The sequence below is a fragment of the Scyliorhinus torazame genome, chromosome 5, assembly GCF_047496885.1.
Source record: "Scyliorhinus torazame isolate Kashiwa2021f chromosome 5, sScyTor2.1, whole genome shotgun sequence".
NCBI classification, from domain to species: domain Eukaryota; kingdom Metazoa; phylum Chordata; class Chondrichthyes; order Carcharhiniformes; family Scyliorhinidae; genus Scyliorhinus; species Scyliorhinus torazame.
Window position 1 is genome coordinate 76,727,558 of NC_092711.1, and position 20,999 is coordinate 76,748,556.

The 20,999-nt window shown below is 46.3% G+C and overlaps 1 gene segment (V, D, J or C); it reads right to left on the bottom strand.

The window, feature by feature from the left end:
* Positions 1 to 498: 498 nt before the first annotated feature.
* On the bottom strand, positions 499 to 19,866 carry LOC140418544 (Ig heavy chain C region-like). The segment is given in 5 exon segments: positions 499 to 947; positions 2,989 to 3,297; positions 3,907 to 4,215; positions 4,425 to 4,718; positions 19,793 to 19,866. Coding segments are annotated over 5 exon segments (1,347 nt in total).
* Positions 19,867 to 20,999: the final 1,133 nt, after the last annotated feature.

Below are 20,999 nucleotides of genomic sequence, written 5' to 3' on the forward strand. Positions count from 1 at the left end.
GTGGATTGGCCAGGATAAATTGCCCTTAGTGTCCAAAATTGCCCTTAGTGTTGGGTGGGGTTACTGGGTTATGGGGATAGGGTGGCGGTGTTGACCTTGGGCGGGGTGCTCTTTCCAAGAGCCGGTGCAGACTCGATGGGCTGAATGGCCTCCTTCTGCACTGTAAATTCTATGATAATGAAATCTGACATCAATTTTAAAGGAACGGACAATGGGAGAAGCAGGAACACTGAGGACTAAATATGATGTGTTTGTTTGTCTGAAATGGGAAATTGTCCGATTTCTTCTCAGAGGGGGGAAAGTCAGTGAAGATATTTTGCTGACTTCTGTTATGAATGAGTTGTGCTCTGTCTCTAACCCAGGGTGTTTCTGAGCTGGGAGCACTGGTTGTATCAGACTTGGGGCCGAGACCTGTAGAAATCCGGGTCTCATTAAACCAATTTGATATCAGCAAAGTGGAAGCTCCATTAATTAAGCGGCTGTGCATTTAAATCATAATTGGAGGAAAAATACTTTATTATTTTTATTTCAGTTAGACATGTAACCCATAGATTCTCATTGACATGAATTAACGGTGTCCATCAGAGCGAGGGAAATGTTCACAAAACTGGGTTTACCGCTGGATTTATCAACCGTTCTGTTGATGATCTTCAAGGGGATGGCTTCATGTCCCACCACACAGGAGTAAGAAGCACCGCTGGCCCACTCCTCCGCTGCAATGGATAACAGGCTGTACATGAAGAAGGAGCTATTGCCGTTCTCCGCCATCACCTCGGTGTTCTTGTAGTTCCCGGGATTCACCTGCTTGTCATTGACGGTCCACTTCACGAAGATCTCTCGGGGGGAGAAACCTCTCACTAAGCAGCTGAGGGAGACGAATCTCTGAGCGGAGACGTCTTCAGCCGAGGGCAGAAGGACAGAGACGGACGGTTCCCGCGGATTGGGATCTGCAGAAAATGTACAATAAATGTCAATAAAATGGGGAATTCCGGAGACAATGGAACCGCGGTTTAGATGTGAGAGAAATGTGTTTTGTGTTGGATTTTAAAGGTTTCCATTTCCCACTTTGGGATCTGTCCTGTTTCCCAGCTCGGAGCAGCGGTGGACACAAGCCTTTTCCCTGAGAATTTATGGATGTTGGATATGATGGTTTCAGAAAGTCTACAGCAGGGAAACAGGCCATTCGGCCCAACTGTTCTGTGCTGGTGTATAAACTCCACTCCAGACTCCCCCCACCTTACCCCAAGAGGATTGGAAAACTGCCAATGTAACACCCTTATTCAAAAGGGGAGGGAGACAAAAACAGGTAACTATAGGCCAGTGACCTTAACATCTGTCAGTGGGAGACGGTTAGAGTCCATTATAACGGATCCAATCGCTGAGCATTTAAACATACACAATATAATCAAACAGAGTCAGCACGGCTTCGTGAAGGGGAAATCATTGCCTGACAAATGCATTGCCCTTATTTGAGGTGATAACGAGAAGGCGAGAGAGAGGGGGGCCAGTAGATGTAATTTACATGAATTTCAAAACTGTGTTTAATAAATCAATGTCCTATACCCACGTTTGCAGCTGACAAAAAATAGGTAGAAAGGCAATTGGTGAGGATTACAGAAAATCCACAGAGGGACAGAGACAGCTTTAGTTACTGAGTAAAAACTTGATGTGGAGATGCCGGCGTTGGACTGGGGTGAGCACAGTAAGAAGTCTTACAACACCAGGTTAAAGTCCAACAGGTTTGTTTAGAATCACTAGCTTTCGGAGCGCTGCTCCTTCCTCACCTGAGGAAGGAGCAGCGCTCCGAAAGCTAGTGATTCAGAACAAACCTGTTGGACTTTAATCTGGAGTAAAAACTTGGCAGATGGAACAGAATGTTGGAAAATGTGAGGTTAGACACTTTGGTAGGAGGAGGAACAAAACGGAATATTATTTAGATGGAGAAAGCTGAAGTAACGGGGGAATTGGGGGTCCTCGTGCAGTAACCACAAAAAGCAAGTTCTGCAGGTAACATGGAGACAAATTGAATGTTGACATTTATTTCAATGGGAATCGAATATAAACATGGGGAAGTCTGGCTAAAACTATACAAGGCATTCCCGGAGCGGCCTCCGCAAACAGGCGCCGGAATGTGGCGACTACGGGAAATTCACAGTAACTTCATTCAAACCTAATTTTGACAATAAGCGATTATTATTATTTAGTGAGACTATACCTGATATGCTTTGAATAGTTTTGGCACCCTTATCTCAGGAAGACAGATTGGTTTTGAAGGCAGTCCAGAGAAGGATGACGAAGTTGATCCCGAGTATGGAGGGATTTTCTTATGAGCTGAGGTTATGTAGGCTGGGTTTTACTTATTGGAGTTTAGAGGAATGAAGGCGACCTAATCGAGACATGAATGATTCTCAGGGACCTTCATAGGATAGACGCTGAGGGGTTCTTCTCCCTTGTGAGAGCGTCTAGGAGCAGCGAGCAGGATCATAATGTAAGGGTTCGCCTATTTAATAGAGATGAGAAGGAATTTCCTCAGAGAGTAGTGAAGCTGTGGAATTATTTAACCCGGGGGCTGTAGATTCTGGGTTGCTCAGTATGTTCAAGGTTGAGAGAGACAGATTTTAAATCAGTAAAGGCGTCAAGAGATATGGGGATAAGTCGGGAAAGAGTAATTGAAGGTTATCACATCAGATCAGTCATGACCTCACTGCCGGCTGGACCGGTGTTGATGGGCCCAATGGCCAACGTCTGCTCCTAAGTCTTGTGGTCTATGGTCTCGCTCCATCTAAACCCAATATCACTGTTTTTAATTAATTGTTCATTCATCTGCATATCAATTTCCCCCTTAAACTCTAAATGCCCAGAGTATTTAGTTAGTGGAATTACCAATCAGAATGGACCATAAATACACTGAATGCTAAATACTGACCGCTGCACTGACACTAGAAATAGACACAATGGCTCACTTATTGCTTCAGTCTCACCGCTCACCTATTTTTTTGTGGATTGAAATTCTTAAAGGAGTTGGCAGGTCCTGGTGGCTCGCCACACAGTCAAACACAGCCCCACTCAGCCAGGCTTGTGTCGAGATGTTTAATTTGCTGACCACACTCTCAGTATCTGCCCCAGGCTGGTCGGCAATCTCTGATTTCAGCGGCTTCTTCGCTTCACTCCAGGACACGTTGACTCCATAAGGAGCATTCGAAATGACGCAGGTTAAGGTTACTGTCGCCTCCAGTAAGACCTGTTCTATTGGTGGTGGCAGTATTGTTACTGAGGCATCAGTGCAACCGGAAGGATCTGCGAATGAAAAAAGTGGAAATCAACCCAAGTTTGATCTTCAGAATCAGGACAGCAGGATTCAGCCTGAACTCTACATGGGACTAAATCAATTCGAAATAACAACTTCTAATGATCGCCTTCAATCTTCTATACACAATGGAAAACCATATGAAATATGGTCAGTCCCGATACCATGCTAACGAACCAGTGTTGCAGCATTCCCAATGCAAATATTCCATTCCTGATCTCAGGAACGAAGTACTGGCGGCTGATCCATAAATAGGTTGGATGAACTTTCCAACACTTTCCCCCGGAGCTGTTATCAGTTAAGTGTTTCAGACACCCACTGCCGCTCAAATATAATCAGCTGTCTCAGGATAAAGCTGACATCGAGTCCACCTCACTCACTAAATTACTTCAAATTTGAGGGAAACATGTATTTCTATCCTGATCAAGTCCTGAATGGTGAGCAATCCAAATGCAGCTCTTACATCAGAATGGAACACAAACTACATGGCAGTAAATTAGAAGTTATTCTGTGCTTTGTACTAACTTCAGTAAATTCCTGATTTTGATTAACATCAGAGTGCAGGATGATTTATTGTTTCCTCTGTTTGTGTCTCTTACCAGACGCGGTGATGTTGCGACTTTGGGTGACCTCTTGATGAGTGACCTGGCAGGTATAGACCGCTTTGCTGAACCATTCCCCAGCGGAGACTGTCAGCCGACTGCTCGCTGAGAAGTTCCCGTTCACTTCACAGGCGGGAGAGGTGACAAATCCTGAACCCATGGGTTGTCCATTCTTCAGCCACTTCACCGTCATTGACTTTGGCTGGAAATCGTTGATTGAACAGACAATGGTTGCAAATTTTTGTCTTGTGATTTCTTCACTGGAACTCACGGTGAGGAGAACATTTGGAGCATAAATTCTGGGACCTTCAAGAAACACAATTAGCTATTTCTTGCAGAAGAAATTGATAAACAAAATGAGTTCATATGCTTTAAAAAATGTTTGTGGTCAATAGACACTAAGCTGGATTTCCCAGGGATCAGGAATATGCAGAGTATTACAAATGAGTTAACTCCAAGACCCTATACAAGATAATCATAGGTTTTCTATTTCTCACAGATTCCACAACACTTACATTCCATTCCAATGCTCGTATCTGAGCCGCTGTGTCGAACCTCACAGCTGATTTTGCTGCATCCTGGCTCGGTGATGGTTAACTGGCTGCTCAGGGTGTAGGTTCCCTTCTTGTTTCTCACTGACGGGTATTTCTTAACTCCAATGGTGATCAGCTGCCCATCTTTCTTCCAGGTAAGGCTGGAGATTTCTGGGGAGTAGTCCATCGCCAAACAGCCGAAGGTCATGGAACTATCGGCGTTGTGTTGCTGACAGGAGGAGACCAGGCTGTAGAGAGTGGGCGGAGACGGTGTTGCTGGGAGAGAATGGCCAATCCAACAAGTTAGACACTGGTATTTGTGATTTATAAGTAACCAAGCATTTCATAATTTGACAAGAACTATGAGTTTATCCTAACATTTACCGATTAAACCCTACATCCACATTGAATATTCTATCAGTTATATCATTGAGAATCACCTACGTTTTGTCCCGTCTTTAGAAACTCACATCTCTTTCTCCGTCTCTATCGAAAAAAACACACATTTTGATGTAATCTGAATGGTGTAACTTTGATTGGATTGAACGAGGGGAGCAGAGGGTTTCCCCCATTATTTCAGCCACCATGTGATATAAAATGTAAATGAGGCCATAGTCCCGGAGATTGCTCTCTCCTTCTGAGAGTTGACTGGTGGTGATTTAACCTGAGGGTCACCACACATCAGGCGAGGGGCAAGGTTGAGAATGTGGGTCTTTATGAATAACCTCAGCCGGTGCAGCAATTGAACCCACGCTGTTGGGATCGCTCTTCATCACAAACCAGCCGTCCAGCTAACTGAGCTGTGTACGTCACAATCCAGCTAGCTGAGCTGTGTACGTCACAATCCAGCTAACTGAGCTGTGTACGTCACAATCCAGCTAACTGAGCTGTGTACGTCACAATCCAGCTAACTGAACTGTGTACGTCACAATCCAGCTCACTGAGCTGTGGACGTCACAATCCAGCTAACTGAGCTGTGTACGTCACAATCCAGCTAACTGAGCTGTGTATGTCACAATCCAGCTAACTGAGCTGTGTATGTCACAATCCAGCTAACTGAACTGTGTACGTCACAATCCAGCTCACTGAGCTGTGGACGTCACAATCCAGCTAACTGAGCTGTGTACGTCACAATCCAGCTAACTGAGCTGTGTACGTCACAATCCAGCTAACTGAGCTGTGTACGTCACAATCCAGCTAACTGAGCTTTGTACGTCACAATCCAGCTAACTGAGCTGCGTAGGTCAGAATCCAGCTAACTGAGCTGTGTACGTCACAATGCAGCTAACTGAGCTGTGTATGTCACAATCCAGCTAACTGAGCTGTGTATGTCACAATCCAGCTATCGGAGCTGTGTACGTCACAATGAGCTAACTGAGCTGTGTACGTCACAATGAGCTAACTGAGCTGTGTATGTCACAATCCAGCTAACTGAGCTGTGTACGTCACAATCCAGCGAACTGAGCTGTGTACGTCACAATCCAGCTAACTGAGGTGTGTACGTCACAATCCAGCTAACTGAGCTGCGTAGGTCACAGTCCAGCAGACAATGCTGTGTACGTCACAATCCAGCTCACTGAGCAGTGTACGTGACAATCCAGCTCACTGAGCTGCGTACGGACAATCCAGCTCACTGAGCTGCGTACGTCACAATCCAGGTAACTGAGCTGCGTACGTCACAATCCAGCTAACTGAGCTGGGTACGTCACAATCCAGCTAACTGAGCTGTGTACGTCACAATCCAGCTAACTGAGCTGTGTACGTCACAATCCAGCTAACTGAGCTGTGTGCGTCACAATCCAGCTAACTGAGCTGTGTACGTCACAATCCAGCGAACTGAGCTGTGTACGACACAATCCAGCTAACTGAGCTGTGGACGTCACAATCCAGCGAACTGAGCTGTGTACGTCACAATCCAGCTAACTGAGCAGTGTACGTCACAATCCAGCTAACTGAGCTGTGTACGTCACAATCCAGCTATCTGAGCTGTCGATGTCACAATCCAGCTAACTGAGCTGTGTACGTCACAATCCAGCTATCTGAGCTGTCGATGTCACAATCCAGCTCACTGAGCTGTGTACGTCAAAATCAATTTGTGTTAAAAATGTTGTCTCTTCATTTGTATCTTTGCAGATTTGGGAACTTCCCTTTGTTCAAACTGACTGATGCCCCCTCCTCTCTCCATTTCACGACCCCCATTCCCCAAACCAGAGCATAGTGGCTTTGCTTCAAAAATACCTTCGGAATGCACCTTTATATAATTACAATAAGGTTCTACATTTGAGTAATTGCAACATTCTCTAATTTTAGGACCATGCGGGAGTCGGCCATTCAGTCGGTCGAGCCTCCTCCCCCATTCAATAAGATCCTGGCTGTGCTGATTGTGGTGTTAACTCCACATTCCGCCTGCCACTGAGACCGGGCTGTCTGCAATCCCTCCGCACCCCGCCCCGCGCTCCCTGTGCGTCCCCCATCTCTCTGCGGTTCCCGCTGGATTTCTGTACCTTTCTCCTGGTCCCTTCACTTTCGTTTAGCTCTCTGCTCTTTTCCACGGCTCTCTGCGCTTTCCTCCGCATCTCTGCACTTTCTCTCGACTCTGCATTTTCTTCCTGCTCTTTGTGCTTTGCCCAGGTGTGCTGCACTTTTCCCAGTTCTTTGTGCTTTTCCCGGTTCCTGGCACTTTGTTCGGGCTTTTTGAGGTTTTAGCCAGCACTGTGCGCTTTACCCCGATTCTTATCGCTTATCGCCCACTCCATGGACTTTCTTCCGGCTCTCTGCACTTCCCCCGGCTCTGTGCTCCTTCACCCTACTCCCTGCATCTTTCCCCGGCTCTTTGCGTCTTTCCCCGGCTCCCTGCCTCTTTCCCCGGCTCCCTGCCTCTTTCCCCGGCTCCCTGCACCTTCCCCCGGCTCCCTGCACCTCCCCCCCCCCCCCCCCCCCCCCCCGCGGCTCCCTGCACTACTCCCCCCCCCCCTCATCCCCCGCCTCCGGCTCTCTGCACTTCCCCCGGTACCCTGCACCCCCTCCCCCCTTGACTCTCTGCAGTTCCCCCGGCTCCCCGCACTCGCCACCCCCCCCCCCGCCCCTCGCACCCCCACCCCCACCCCCACCCTGCTCTCTGCACCTTTCCCTTGCTCTCACCACTTCTTTCCAACTCTTTGTCCTTTTCTACCACTCTCTGTGTGTTCCGCTGCATCTCGGTCTATTCCCCTGCATTTCTGTCCTTTCCCCTGCATCTCGATGCTTTCCTCCCAACTCTGCCTTTTCGCCGCCTCTTTGCTCTTTTCCACCGCCTCGGCGCTTTCTCCCGGCTCCGGGGTCTTTCCCCGGCTCTCTGCACTTTCCCCGGCTCCCGGCAGTCCCGTGTCATGCAGCCACATTCGGGCGCCACTCGTCATCAGTTTCGCTCCAGTTCTCCATTCCTCTCTCGTTGCAGCCGCTCCCTTGCCCATTTCCTGAGCATGAGTGAGAGAGGATGAGTGAGTAACTGAGTGAGGGTAGGAGAGTGAGTGCGGGTGAGTGAGTAACTGAGTGAGGGTAGGAGAGTGAGTGTGGGTGAGTGAGTAACTGAGTGAGGGTAGGAGAGTGAGTGTGGGTGAGTGAGTAACTGAGTGAGGGTAGGAGAGTGAGTGTGGGTGAGTGAGTAACTGAGTGAGGGTAGGAGAGTGAGTGTGGGTGAGTGAGTAACTGAGTGAGGGTAGGAGAGTGAGTGTGGGTTAGTGAGTAACTGAGTGAGGGTAGGAGAGTGAGTGCGGGTGAGTGAGTAACTGAGTGCGGGTAGGAGAATGAGTGCGGGTGAGTGAGTAACTGAGTGAGGGTAGGAGAGTGAGTGCGGGTGAGTGAGTAACTGAGTGAGGGTAGGAGAGCGAGTGTGGGTGAGTGAGTAACTGAGTGAGGGTAGGAGAGTGTGTGCGGGTGAGTGAGTAACTGAGTGAGGGCAGGGGAGTGAGTGCGGGTGTGAGTAACTGAGTGAGGGTAGGAGAGTGAGTGTGGGTTAGTGAGTAACTGAGTGAGGGTAGGAGAGTGAGTGCGGGTGAGTGAGTAACTGAGTGAGGGTAGGAGAGTGAGTGTGGGTGAGTGAGTAACTGAGTGAGGGTAGGAGAGTGAGTGTGGGTGAGTGAGTAACTGAGTGAGGGTAGGAGAGTGTGTGCGGGTGAGTGAGTAACTGAGTGAGGGCAGGGGAGTGAGTGCGGGTGTGAGTAACTGAGTGAGGGTAGGAGAGTGAGTGTGGGTGAGTGAGTAACTGAGTGAGGGGAGGAGAGTGAGTGTGGGTGAGTGAGTAACCGAGTGAGGGTAGGAGAGTGAGTGTGGATGAGTGAGTAACTGAGTGAGGGTAGGAGAGTGAGTGTGGGTGAGTGAGTAACTGAGTGAGGGTAGGAGAGCGAGTGTGGGTGAGTGAGTAACTGAGTGAGGGTAGGAGAGCGAGTGTGGGTGAGTGAGTAACTGAGTGAGAGTAGGAGAGCGAGTGTGGATGAGTGAGTAACTGAGTGAGGGTAGGAGAGTGAGTGTGGGTGAGTAACTGAGTGAGGGTAGGAGAGTGAGTGTGGGCGAGTGAGTAACTGAGTGAGGGTAGGAGAGCGAGTGTGGGTGAGTGAGTAACTGAGTGAGGGTAGGAGAGCGATTGCGGGTGAGTGAGTAACTGAGTGAGGGTAGGAGAGTGAGTGTGGGTGAGTGAGTAACCGAGTGAGGGTAGGAGAGTGAGTGTGGGTGAGTGAGTAACTGAGTGAGGGTAGGAGAGTGAGTGTGGGTGAGTAACTGAGTGAGGGTAGGAGAGCGATTGCGGGTGAGTGAGTAACTGAGTGAGGGTAGGAGAGCGAGTGTGGGTGAGTGAGTAACTGAGTGAGGGTAGGAGAGTGAGTGTGGGTGAGTAACTGAGTGAGGGTAGGAGAGTGAGTGTGGGCGAGTGAGTAACTGAGTGAGGGTAGGAGAGCGAGTGTGGGTGAGTGAGTAACTGAGTGAGGGTAGGAGAGCGATTGCGGGTGAGTGAGGAACTGAGTGAGGGTAGGAGAGTGAGTGTGGGTGAGTGAGTAACCGAGTGAGGGTAGGAGAGTGAGTGTGGATGAGTGAGTAACTGAGTGAGGGTAGGAGAGCGAGTGTGGGTGAGTGAGTAACTGAGTGAGAGTAGGAGAGCGAGTGTGGGTGAGTAACTGAGTGAGGGTAGGAGAGTGAGTGTGGGTGAGTGAGTAACTGAGTGAGGGTAGGAGAGTGAGTGTGGGTTAGTGAGTAACTGAGTGAGGGTGAGTGAGTTGGGTGATTGAGGATGTATGAATGTTGATAAGTGGCGGATCAGGGGTGACTGACTGAGGGTAGGTATGTCACCGAGGACGAATAAAGGGTGTGTGAGGGAGAGTGAGTGAGACGCAGAGAATGAGTGACGCTGGGTGAGTGAGGTTGTGTAGTGAGAGTCAGTGAAGGTGAGTGAGCGAGGGTCGGTGAGTGAGTGAGGGTCAGTGAGTGAGGGTGAGTGAGTGAGGGTGGGTGAGTGAGGGTGAGTGAATGAGGGTGAGTGAGTCAGGGGGTCGACTGCTGGTGAGTGAATGGAGTGGGTGAATGAATGAGGGGGGAGTCAGTGAGCGTGGGTGAGTGAGGGTGAATGAGTGAGGATGGTTGAGGGACGATTGAGTGAGGGTGGGTGACTGAGAGTGTGTCAGGGAGGGTGGGTGAGTGAGAGTGTGTCAGGGAGGGTGGGTAAGTGAGGGTGGGTGAGTGAGGGTGTGTCAGGGAGGGTGGCTGAGTGAGGGTAGGTGAGTGAGTGAACGTGAGTGTGGGTGGGAGAGTGAGCGAGTGTGAGCGCCTGAATGAGGGTGAGTGAGGATACGTAGGTGTTTGAGGATGAGTGAGTGACGGTAGTTTACTGAATGAGAGTGTGTGAGGGTGGGTGAGTGAGTGTGTGTGAGGGTGAGAGTGAGGGTGGGTGAGTGAGAATGTGTCAGGGAGGGTTGGTGAGCTGAGGTGGGTGAGTGAGAGTGTGCGAGGCGTGTGAGTGAGAGTGTGTGAGGCGTGTGAGTGAGGGTGGGTGAGTGAGGGTGGGTGGGTGAGTGGTGGTGGGTGAGTGAGTGAAGGTGAGTAAGGGTGGGAGTGAGGGTGTGTGAGGGTGGTTTACAGAATGAGGGTGGGGGAGTGAGGTGTGTGAGGGTGGGTGAGTGAGAGTGTGTCAGGGAGGGTGGGTGAGTGAGGGTGGGGAGGGTGTGTGAGGGTGTGTGAATGAGAGTGTGTCAGGGAGGGTGGGTGAGTGAGGGTGGGGGAGTGAGGGTGGTTTACAGAATGAGGGCTTGTGAGGGCGGGTGAGTGGGGGTGTGTGAATGACTGAGTGAGGGTGAGAGCCTGAATGAGGGGGAGTGAGGGTGGGTGTGGATGGGTGGGTGAGGGTAGTGAGGGTGGGCGAATGAGTGTGGGTGGGTGGCTGAGTGAGGGTGAGAGTTAGTTTGGGCGTCTAAGGGTGAGTCAATGACAGTGAGTGTTGCTGAATGAGGATGTGTGAGTGTGTGTGTGAGGGTGTGAGAGTGAGGGTGGGTGAGTGAGAGTGTGTGAGGTGGGGGAGTGAGTATGGGTGGGTGGCTGAGTGAGGGTGAGAGCCTGAATGAGGGGGGGGGGAAGGATGGGTGGGTGTTTGAGGATGAGTGTGTGAGAGTGTGTGAGTGAGGGTGAGAGTTAGGTTGGGCGTCTATGGGTGAGTCAATGACAGTGAGTGTTGCTGAATGAGGATGTGTGAGTGTGTGTGTGAGGGTGTGAGAGTGAGGGTGGGTGAGTGAGAGTGTGTCAGGGGGGTGAATGACGGTAGGTGAATGAGGGTGGGAGTGTGAGTCTGCGTGTGAGGGTGGTTAAGGAAAGGTGTATCATTGAGGATGGTTGAGTGAGGGTCAATGAGTGACGGTGAGAATGGTGAGTGAGGGTACGTGAGTGAGTGTGGGTGAGTGATCATTCCCAGGTGCTCCCAGCCCATTGGGACGATGTTTCTTGGGACGATTTTCCGCTCAGGCTCAGCTTTCTGTTGCCTGTTGTCCACAGCCGAGCTTGGGGCTCCTCCATTCGGGTCCACCACCCCCACCTCCTCCTCTTCCTCTCCATCGATCCTGTCCTGATTCTCCACATTGATCAGCTTTCAGTAACACCGGCTGTGTACAGTCAGACAGCAGTGTAGATCACTGGGCAGCTGCTTTAATACTTTCAGTAACACCGGCTGTGTAAAGTCAGACAGCAGTGTTCATCACTGGGCAGCTGCTTTAATACTTTCAGTTACACCAGCTGTGTACAGTCAGACAGCAGTGTAGATCACTGGACAGCTGCTTTAATACTTTCAGTAACACCGGCTGTGTACAGTCAGACAGCAGTGTAGATCACTGGACAGCTGCTTTAATACTTTCAGTAACACCGGCTGTGTAAAGTCAGACAGCAGTGTAGATCACTGAGCAGCTGCTTTAATACTTTCAGTTACACCAGCTGTGTACAGTCAGACAGCACTGTAGATCACTGGACAGCTGCTTTAATACTTTCAGTAACACCGGCTGTGTACAGTCAGACAGCAGTGTAGATCACTGAGCAGCTGCTTTAATACTTTCAGTGACACCGGCTGTGTACAGTCAGACAGCAGTGTAGATCACTGGACAGCTGCTTTAATACTTTCAGTAACACGGGCTGTGTACAATCAGACAGCAGTGTAGATCACTGGGCAGCTGCTTTAATACTTACAGTAACATGGGCTGTGTACAATCAGACAGCAGTGTACATCACTGGGCAGCTGCTTTAATACTTTCAGTAACATCGGCTGTGTACAGTCAGACAGCAGTGCAGATCACTGTGCAGCTGCTTCAATACTTTCAGTAACACCGGCTGTGTACAGTCAGACAGCAGTGTAGATCACTGGGCAGCTGCGTTAATACTTTCAGTAACACCGGCTGTGTACAGTCAGACAGCAGTGTAGATCACTGGGCAGCTGCTTTAATACTTTCAGTAACACCGGCTGTGTACAGTCAGACAGCAGTGTAGATCACTGGGCAGCTGCGTTAATACTTTCAGTAACACCGGCTGTGTACAGTCAGACAGCAGTGTAGATCACTGGGCAGCTGCTTTAATACTTTCAGTAACACCGGCTGTGTACAGTCAGACAGCAGTGTAGATCACTGGACAGCTGCTTTAATACATTCAGTAACACCGGCTGTGTACAGTCAGACAGCAGTGTAGATCACTGGACAGCTGCTTTAAAACTTTCAGTAACACCGGCTGTGTACAGTCAGATAGCAGTGTAGATCCCTGGGCAGCTGCTTTAATACTTTCAGTAACACCGGCTGTGTAAAGTCAGACAGCAGTGTAGATCACTGGACAGCTGCTTTAATACTTTCAGTAACACCGGCTGTGTACAGTCAGATAGCAGTGTAGATCCCTGGGCAGCTGCTTTAATACTTTCAGTAACACCGGCTGTGTACAGTCAGACAGCAGTGTAGATCACTGGACAGCTGCTTTAATACTTTCAGTAACACTGGCTGTGTACAGTCAGACAGCAGTGTGGATCACTGGGCAGCTGCTTTAATACTTTCAGTAACACCGGCTGTGTAAATTCAGACAGCAGTGTAGATCACTGGGCAGCTGCTTTAATACTTTCAGTAACACCGGCTGTGTACAGTCAGACAGCAGTGTAGATCACTGGGCAGCTGCTTTAATACTTTCAGTAACACCGGATGTGTACAGTCAGACAGCAGTGTAGATCACTGGGCAGCTGCTTTAATACTTTCAGTAACACCGGCTGTGTACAGTCAGACAGCAGTGTAGATCACTGGGCAGCTGCTTTAATACTTTCAGTTACACCGGCTATGTACAGTCAGACAGCAGTGTAGATCACTGGGCAGCTGCTTCAATACTTTCAGTAACACCGGCTGTGTACAGTCAGACAGCAGTGTAGATCACTGGACAGCTGCTTTAATACTTTCAGTTACACCGGTTGTGTACAGTCAGACAGCAGTGTAGATCACTGGGCAGCTGCTTCAATACTTTCAGTAACACCGGCTGTGTACAGTCAGACAGCAGTGTAGATCACTGGGCAGCTGCTTTAATGCCGATGTAATTTCATTTTCCACAAAACAATTTAGAACTGGGACAATGAACATTCCTGCGACTTAACGGATTTTCATTTTGTAAATGAGATTTTTCTGCCCGTAAAATTCTTGTCATATTGTGTCAGAGAGAGTGTGTTGTGTTTATTCATTCTTGTGATGTAGGCGTCCCTGGCTCGGCCAGCATTTATCTCCCATCCCTCATTGCCTTTGAGAAGGTGGCGAGCTTCCTTCTATAACCATTGCCGTCCATGTGGTGTTTCCCCGAGTCAGTTACATGATTTTGAACCAGCGGCAGTGCAGGAGCGGTGATATATTTTATAGTCATGGTGCTAAATGGCTTGGGATTGAACTTCCAGTTGGTGGTGTTCCCATGTCTCTGCTGTCCTTGTCCAGGTGGCCGCTGTCATGGGTTTGGAAGGTGCTGTCTAGGGAGACATGATGAGCTTCTGCAGCGGATCTTTAAATGGCGGACAGGCTTTGGGGAGTCAGCAGATGAGTTTTTCACCGCAGGATTCCTCACCTTTGATCTGTTCTTCTGGCCTCAACATTTCTATGACTCGTCCAGATCACTTTCTGGTCCATGTTAATCCCCAGGAGGTTGTTAGTGGGGATTCAATGATGGTAATGCCAGTGAATGTCAAGGGGCGGTGGTTAGATCCGTTCTTACTGGAGGTGGGCATTGCCTTCAATTGGGTGACTTGACTGTTACTTACCACTTGTCAGCCAGAACCGGATAGAGCCTCCATGATGCTTTATTTAAAGGTTTATTTAGTGATTGCACAGCTGCAAATTGTGCTGAGCATGATGCAATCATCTGCCATCAACCCCTGTTCAGACCTGATGATGGAAAGAAGGTCATTGATGAACAAGCTGAAGATGGCTGGACCTGGGACACTGCCCTGAAGAAGTCTCGCAGTGATGTCCTGGAACTGAGCTGATTGGCCTCCAGCAATGGAATCCATCCACCTTGGTGCTGGTTGTGACTCCAACCAGCGGAGATTCTTCCCCTGATTCCCATCCATTCATTCTTTGGTTGGGTTGCTTGAGGTCACACGTTTCAATGCTGCCTTGATTTGGCGGCACGGCTGCACAGTGGTTAACCCTGTTGCTTCACAGCACCAGGGACCCGGGTTCGATTCCCACTTGGGTCATTGCCTGTGTGGAGTCTGCACGTTCTCCCCGTGTCTGGGTGGATTTTCTCTGGGGGCTCTGCTTTCCTCCCACAAGTCCTGAAAAACGACCTGTTAGTGGTTTGGACATTCTGAATTCTCCCTCTGTGTACCCGAACGGGCGCCAGAGTGTGGCGACTAGGGGCCTTTCACAGTAACTGCATTACAGTGTTAATGTAAGCCTACTTGTGACAGTAATAAAGATTATTATTTTTATTATTGATGTTAGTTCAGTTGCACTCACCTGTGTATGTGAAAGTGTGTGCGTATCTGAGTGTGTGTGTGTGTGAGGGAGTGTGGGGGTATGTGTCTGAGAGCCTGTGAGTGTGTCCATGCATGTGTCTGCATGCGTGTGTGTGAATGCGTGTGTGTTTCTGCAAGAGATGAATCAAGAGAGTGGGAGAGAGAGAGTACACGTGTGAGTGTGGGTGTGAGAGTGTATCTGTGTGTGAGGGAATATCTGCGTGAGAGAATATCTGTGTGTGAGAGCGCGATTGTGTGTATTTATGCGAGCGAGTGGATGTGTGTGTGTGTGAGGAGCAAAATAGTGTGCACAGGAGAGAGACTGTATGCGCAAAATTGTGTGTGTGAGAGCATGTGTGTGAAAGAGTGCTTTCACAAGAGAGCATGTGTGAGAGAGCATGTATGCACCAAAGCATGTGAGTGAGACAGCATGTATGTGAGAGAGCATGTGTGCGAGAGATCACGTGTGTGAGAGCATGTGTGTGAGAATGTGTGTGAGAGAGGGTGTAACAGAACATGTGTGAGAGTATGTGTGCGAGAGAGCATGTGCGTGAGAGAATGTGTGCATGGGACAGCATGTGTGCAAAAGAACATGTGTGTGAGAGAGCATGTGTGCGTGAGTGCATGAGTGTGAGAGAGCATGTGTGAGAGAGCATGTGTGTCAGAGAGCGTAAGTGCAAGAGAGAATGAGAGAGCGTGTCTGTGAGAGAGCTTGTGAGTGAGAGAGGGTGTGTGTGTGAGAGAGTGAGTGTTTGAGAGAGCATGTATGTGAGGGAGCAAGTGTATGAGAGAGCATGTGAGTGAGAGGGATTGTGTGTCAGGGAGCGTGTCTGCAAGAGAGAACGAGTGTGAGTGAGTGAGAGAGTGTGTGCGAGAGAGTGTGAGTATCAGAGCGCATGTGTATGAGAGAGCATGTATGCAAGAGAGGATATATGTGTGAGAGAGCAGGTGTACAAGAGAGCATGTGTGTGCGAGAGGCCGTGTGTGCGAGAGGCCGTGTGTGCGAGAGGCCGTGTGTGTGAGAGGCCGTGTGTGCGAGAGAGCGTGTGTGTGAGAGAGCGTGTGTGTGAGAGAGCGTGTGTGTGAGAGAGCGTGTGTGTGAGAGCGTGTGTGTGAGAGCATGTGTGTGAGAGAGCGTGCGTGCGAGAGACCATGCATATCAGAGAGAGTGTGTGAGAGAGAGCGTATGCGTGAGAGTGTGTATGTGTGAGAGAGGGTTTTTGTGTGAGAGAGATGTGTGTGACAGGGCATGTGTGTGCAAGAGATAATGTGTGCGAGAGTGCATGTGTGTGAGAGTGTGTCTGTGAATGATTGTGTATGTGAGTGAGATTGGTAAAACGTGAAAGAGAGAGTGTGTTTGTGAGAGAGTGTGAGAGAGGGAGATTGTCTGTGAAGAGAGAGAGGGATAATGTGCCTGTGTATGTGAGAGAGTGAGTGACAGTCTGTTGGTGTGTGAGGGAGAGTTGGAGAGAGAGAAAGTTGGAGACAGAGAGTATGTAAGAGAATGAATGTGTGAGGCAGTGCGTGTGTGTGACCGAGTGTGTGTGTGAGAGACTGTGTGTTTTTGAAGAGCTATCGTGTATGTGAGAGTCTCTGTGAGAGAGAGTGTCTGTGTGTTTGAGGAATAGTCCGGGTTTCTGGGAGAGAGGGAGTGTGTGAGGGAGAAAGAGTGTGCGGATGAGAGCGTACCTCGTGTGTCAAATTTCACTCTGAAACACAGGGGAACGAATCATTCAAACTGCTTGATTCTAATTGATAAATAGTCAACTTACGACAAAATAAATTTAATAACCTCTTTGAAATTAAACTCATATTAATTTCAAACTCCCTTCGCCTTTCAGACATTTCTGGGCAAAATATATTTTCACTGAGAATGAACCCATTAAATATAACAGATTGAGGGGAGTTTAATGTCTGTGACAGAGATCCAGTGTTTGATAAGAAATAAACAAACCAGGAAACATTCACATTGGAAACGGATTACCTGATTTGATCCAATGTCTTAATTAAATACAATCAACAAAACAATGGAGGCGGGCCACCTATTCAACCGGAGCAAATAAATGTATTGTTTTCTAAATTATTTTCAGTACAATTAACCATTCTCCAATAGCTTTGATATCACACACCAGTATGCTACTCAATTGTAGCAGTTAATTTATGTTGAATTAGTTAGTACTAATGTCGCATTGCAAGTTATTGCCAATTGTCAATTAGTTGACCTGTCAGCTGATTTGTACTCTATAATATAAATAATAAAACATGGTTCTCTGTAATTCAAAACCTGCTCCTGCCTGAAATTTGATAAATAATTTGGATTTAATTAAATATTAAACTTCAAATTATCGGATGGAATAATTCAGACATGTGTAATATCTCATCTGTTTGTTAAAGTGGTATACCCGAATTGATAAACTGTTGTAACTCGAAACTATATATATATATAAAACAATAAAGTCCTTGGTAGTTTGTGATCAATAAAGTGTTTCTGAGATTTAATCATTCAGGCAATTCGAGTAACTTTATTATTGAAAATATTGCTGAAGAAAAGGAGATCCAAATTAATCAGTGCACAACTTAATGAAAACAGTTCAGTCAGATCCTCCACAGCCCTGAAACATGGTGAGAAAATGATTGAGAAATGTTCTTGTTCAATCTACGAGCTTGAGGCTCAGATATAATCTATTCTTCTATTGTATAATTTGTTTTATTTCTATAATGTTATATTGTGTACAGCACAGCTCTGCGAGACACGATGTTATTATTATTGCAAAGCTAATATTCTCCTTTTGTAATTAAATTAATCTCTTTGAATTTCAAGCTTTTACTTGTCAATCTCCAGCACTGTGCAGTATGAACATTCCTACAATTTAAATAAAATCATAAGAACAATTCCTGCACTGTCAGCGACTTCCGCCTCTGAGAAAACTCTATGATTAGGTTAGAGACAACTACAAATATTGAAGAGATAATATTCTTGCTGCTGCACATAATTAATACAATAACCGGGTAAATAAACTGCCAAACTGCAATATAAAACTCATATTTAAGTAACTGCAAACGAAATCAGAGAAATAAAAAATAATTCAAATATATCTTTTGTAACTGAACAGTGCTGTAAAATCAATGTTATTATTAAAACAGTTTCAGAAATAATCACAAAATATTCCCAGCCGAGAAACTTTTCCGGTCATGCTAATGGTGTACAAAGCACAGCAGAATTGTGAAAGGAGATTGATGATTAATGATATTAATATGAAAGTATATTTGGATAATATGGTGATAATACCGCATTATAATTGTTTGTCATATTAATTTTACTCACGAATTTGAAAACGGTTTAATTAAATAGTTTCAGACTGCAGTAACGAATTGCGTTCTTAATGACGCCATGGTTTAGTTTAATCAGTAGGTAAAATTTAAAAATGTCTATCAAATCTTTAATTCCTTTCTTTATTTTCGAAACCTGACGCGTTTACTCCCCACAATTGTGTTTCAAGGAGATTCAAACGCGCAAACCTTTTTACATTTAACCAGAAAACGTGTAACTGCTCAATGTCACCCAGTTTGAACAATGCAGAGACAACGTAGAAACAGAAAACCGCTTCACAAATTGTACTTATTCAAAGTCACCCAGACACACCATCTCCTCAGCAGCAAAACACCAAAACTCATTGTAAGGACTGAACCCGTTTCATTGAGAAGCAGCTCAATTCTACATTCAACAGAATCAAATGTAACATTTCAAAAACAGCTGAATATCGAATCCAGCAAACCAGTTCGACACCAAATGTATGAATTATCAAACTAAATAGAAATACAGAACAACAGTAACATCATTGTGAGGATGTGGGGTATGTGCAAAATATTTTTGAAACTTTACCACATTTTATTCATGTTGGACCATATTTCAAACGCATTTAAACAGTTGACAGGAGAGATAAAAGCTGCATCCATCAATCCTACCAAGATGGAACATTGAAGAAAAGCCAGACTGTGATTTCAGTAACAAATTATGTTCGGAAAGAGCATTTTAAACTGTGGCTTAGTTTAATCTGCAATCATCACTTTTAAAAAACACTCTAAAATCCTAACTGTTTTCCACCCACAATCGTGTGCCAAACAGTTTCAAATACGTATCTTATTTCATTCAATTACAAAACATGGAAACGCTCAATATCACCGAGTTTAAAGAATATAGAAACGCCAGAATCGTTTCACAAATTTTACTAATTCAAAATCACCCAGACACAATCTCCTCAGCAGAAATACATCAAATTACATCACCGAGAGGCTGAAACTCGTCTCATGGAGAACCAGCTCAATTCTTCAAACACTTTCAATAGAATCAAACAGCATTTCAAGAAAATTTATATCTAGAACCCACCAAATTCGCCTTTCAGCAAGTGAATGAACAATTAAAACAAACAGAAATATGGAAGAATATCATCAGCATTGTCAATAAGCGGGAAGTGTTCAATAAATTGATACAGATACTTCAGCATATTTTGTGAATATTGGGTAGATTTCTAACACTTGTGCAGGAGGTGGTAAAATCTGCAGCCACCAGATGTCACCGAGATTAAACATTGCAGAAATACCAAACTGTTTAACAGGCGTTAGGTATTTAAAGTAACCCAGCCACAGTATCCTCAGCAAATAAACATCAAATCATAACAACCAGGGTCTGAATCCCTCAGCAGAACCTTTTGTCAAGAGACAGAATAATTCCTTTTTCAGCTGAATCACATAAAGCATTCCAACAAAATCTCAATACAGAATCCAGCAAACCCGCAATTCAGTGAACGAATGCGTAGTTAAAATAGAAAAAAATAAATAAAACAAAGACTCAAGTAAAACAGTTCATAAATAATTGAATGGTTCTTACCTGCAGTCACCGTCACCATGGTGCCTTGTCCCCAGTAGTCCATAGCGTCACAGTGTCACATTCCATGGGCAGCTCCGTGCAATAACCGCACCTGCACAAAATAGACAGAAATCCACCATTATTTTGAATATTCACAAACCAGAGACAAGGTAAAGGCACGGTAAATTTTCATTAAACTAGAATTGTACTTGTGGAGATCGCTTGCTGTTCAGAAATGACCTTAATGTTTTATATTTCAGAGTAACACATGATCATGTTCTTGAAATCACCAACTAACGAGTGAATAATTGTCACAGATTTCCATATTAATTATTGTCATTTTGTCAATGCTGGATATGAATAATACTTCACTGTAAATAAAGTTGGATTGTAAAAGCGAGCACTGAGCCAGCCTCAGTTAATTAGTGCTGAGGGGCTTTTTGTATTGACAGTAACTGCTGTGATCCAGTTATCACAGTGAGACACAGCGTGTCAAATACTGCGGCAGACTGTTAACTGTAAAATACAGAGATTTAATTTCACTGCGCGTTCAAAAAACTAACTCTGTCTCTTCCAAGAGCGAATCTGAGTTATTTCAGCTTGTCCTGGTCAATATATTTATAAAGAGGATCGGAACACTTTTAAACATTTAGCGTGTCGTTCCACAGAGATAAAGTGGAAGATTGTTGTACCTTTTCACAAACTAATATTGTGTTTTATTTAAGCCTCATTTACGTTGACAATCCTGCTGTGGCCCTGATCACCAATTTGGACAAACTCTTTCACTGAGGTTTTTGTACGAGGATGTCGCTGTGCACAGCACCGTGACCCCCTGTAGTCACAGTGACAGACACCCGCACAAAAACTGCACTCACTCCCTGTTCAGCCCTGCCGCTCAATATTCACTTCAAATAGACGATTACTTCTGATCGAATTTACAATTTAGACAGCAGTTCATAAAACGCAATGCACATAGACTTTCTCCAAGTATCAGAAATAATACAACGATGAGTATATCCAGGCCTGTAATTACTGAAACTGTTAACAGTAAACATCAACAGACAAAAGCTAATACTTGCAGATCGATTGGTTTGTTCGGTTTTACTGTTTAATTTTCCCTGTGTCAGTTATGTAAGAAGCAGCTTGTGTTTTGACTCTGATCACTGCCATAAATAATTACATTTGGATCAAGTACTGACCTTCAGGTTAAGGTGCAAGTTGCTGAATT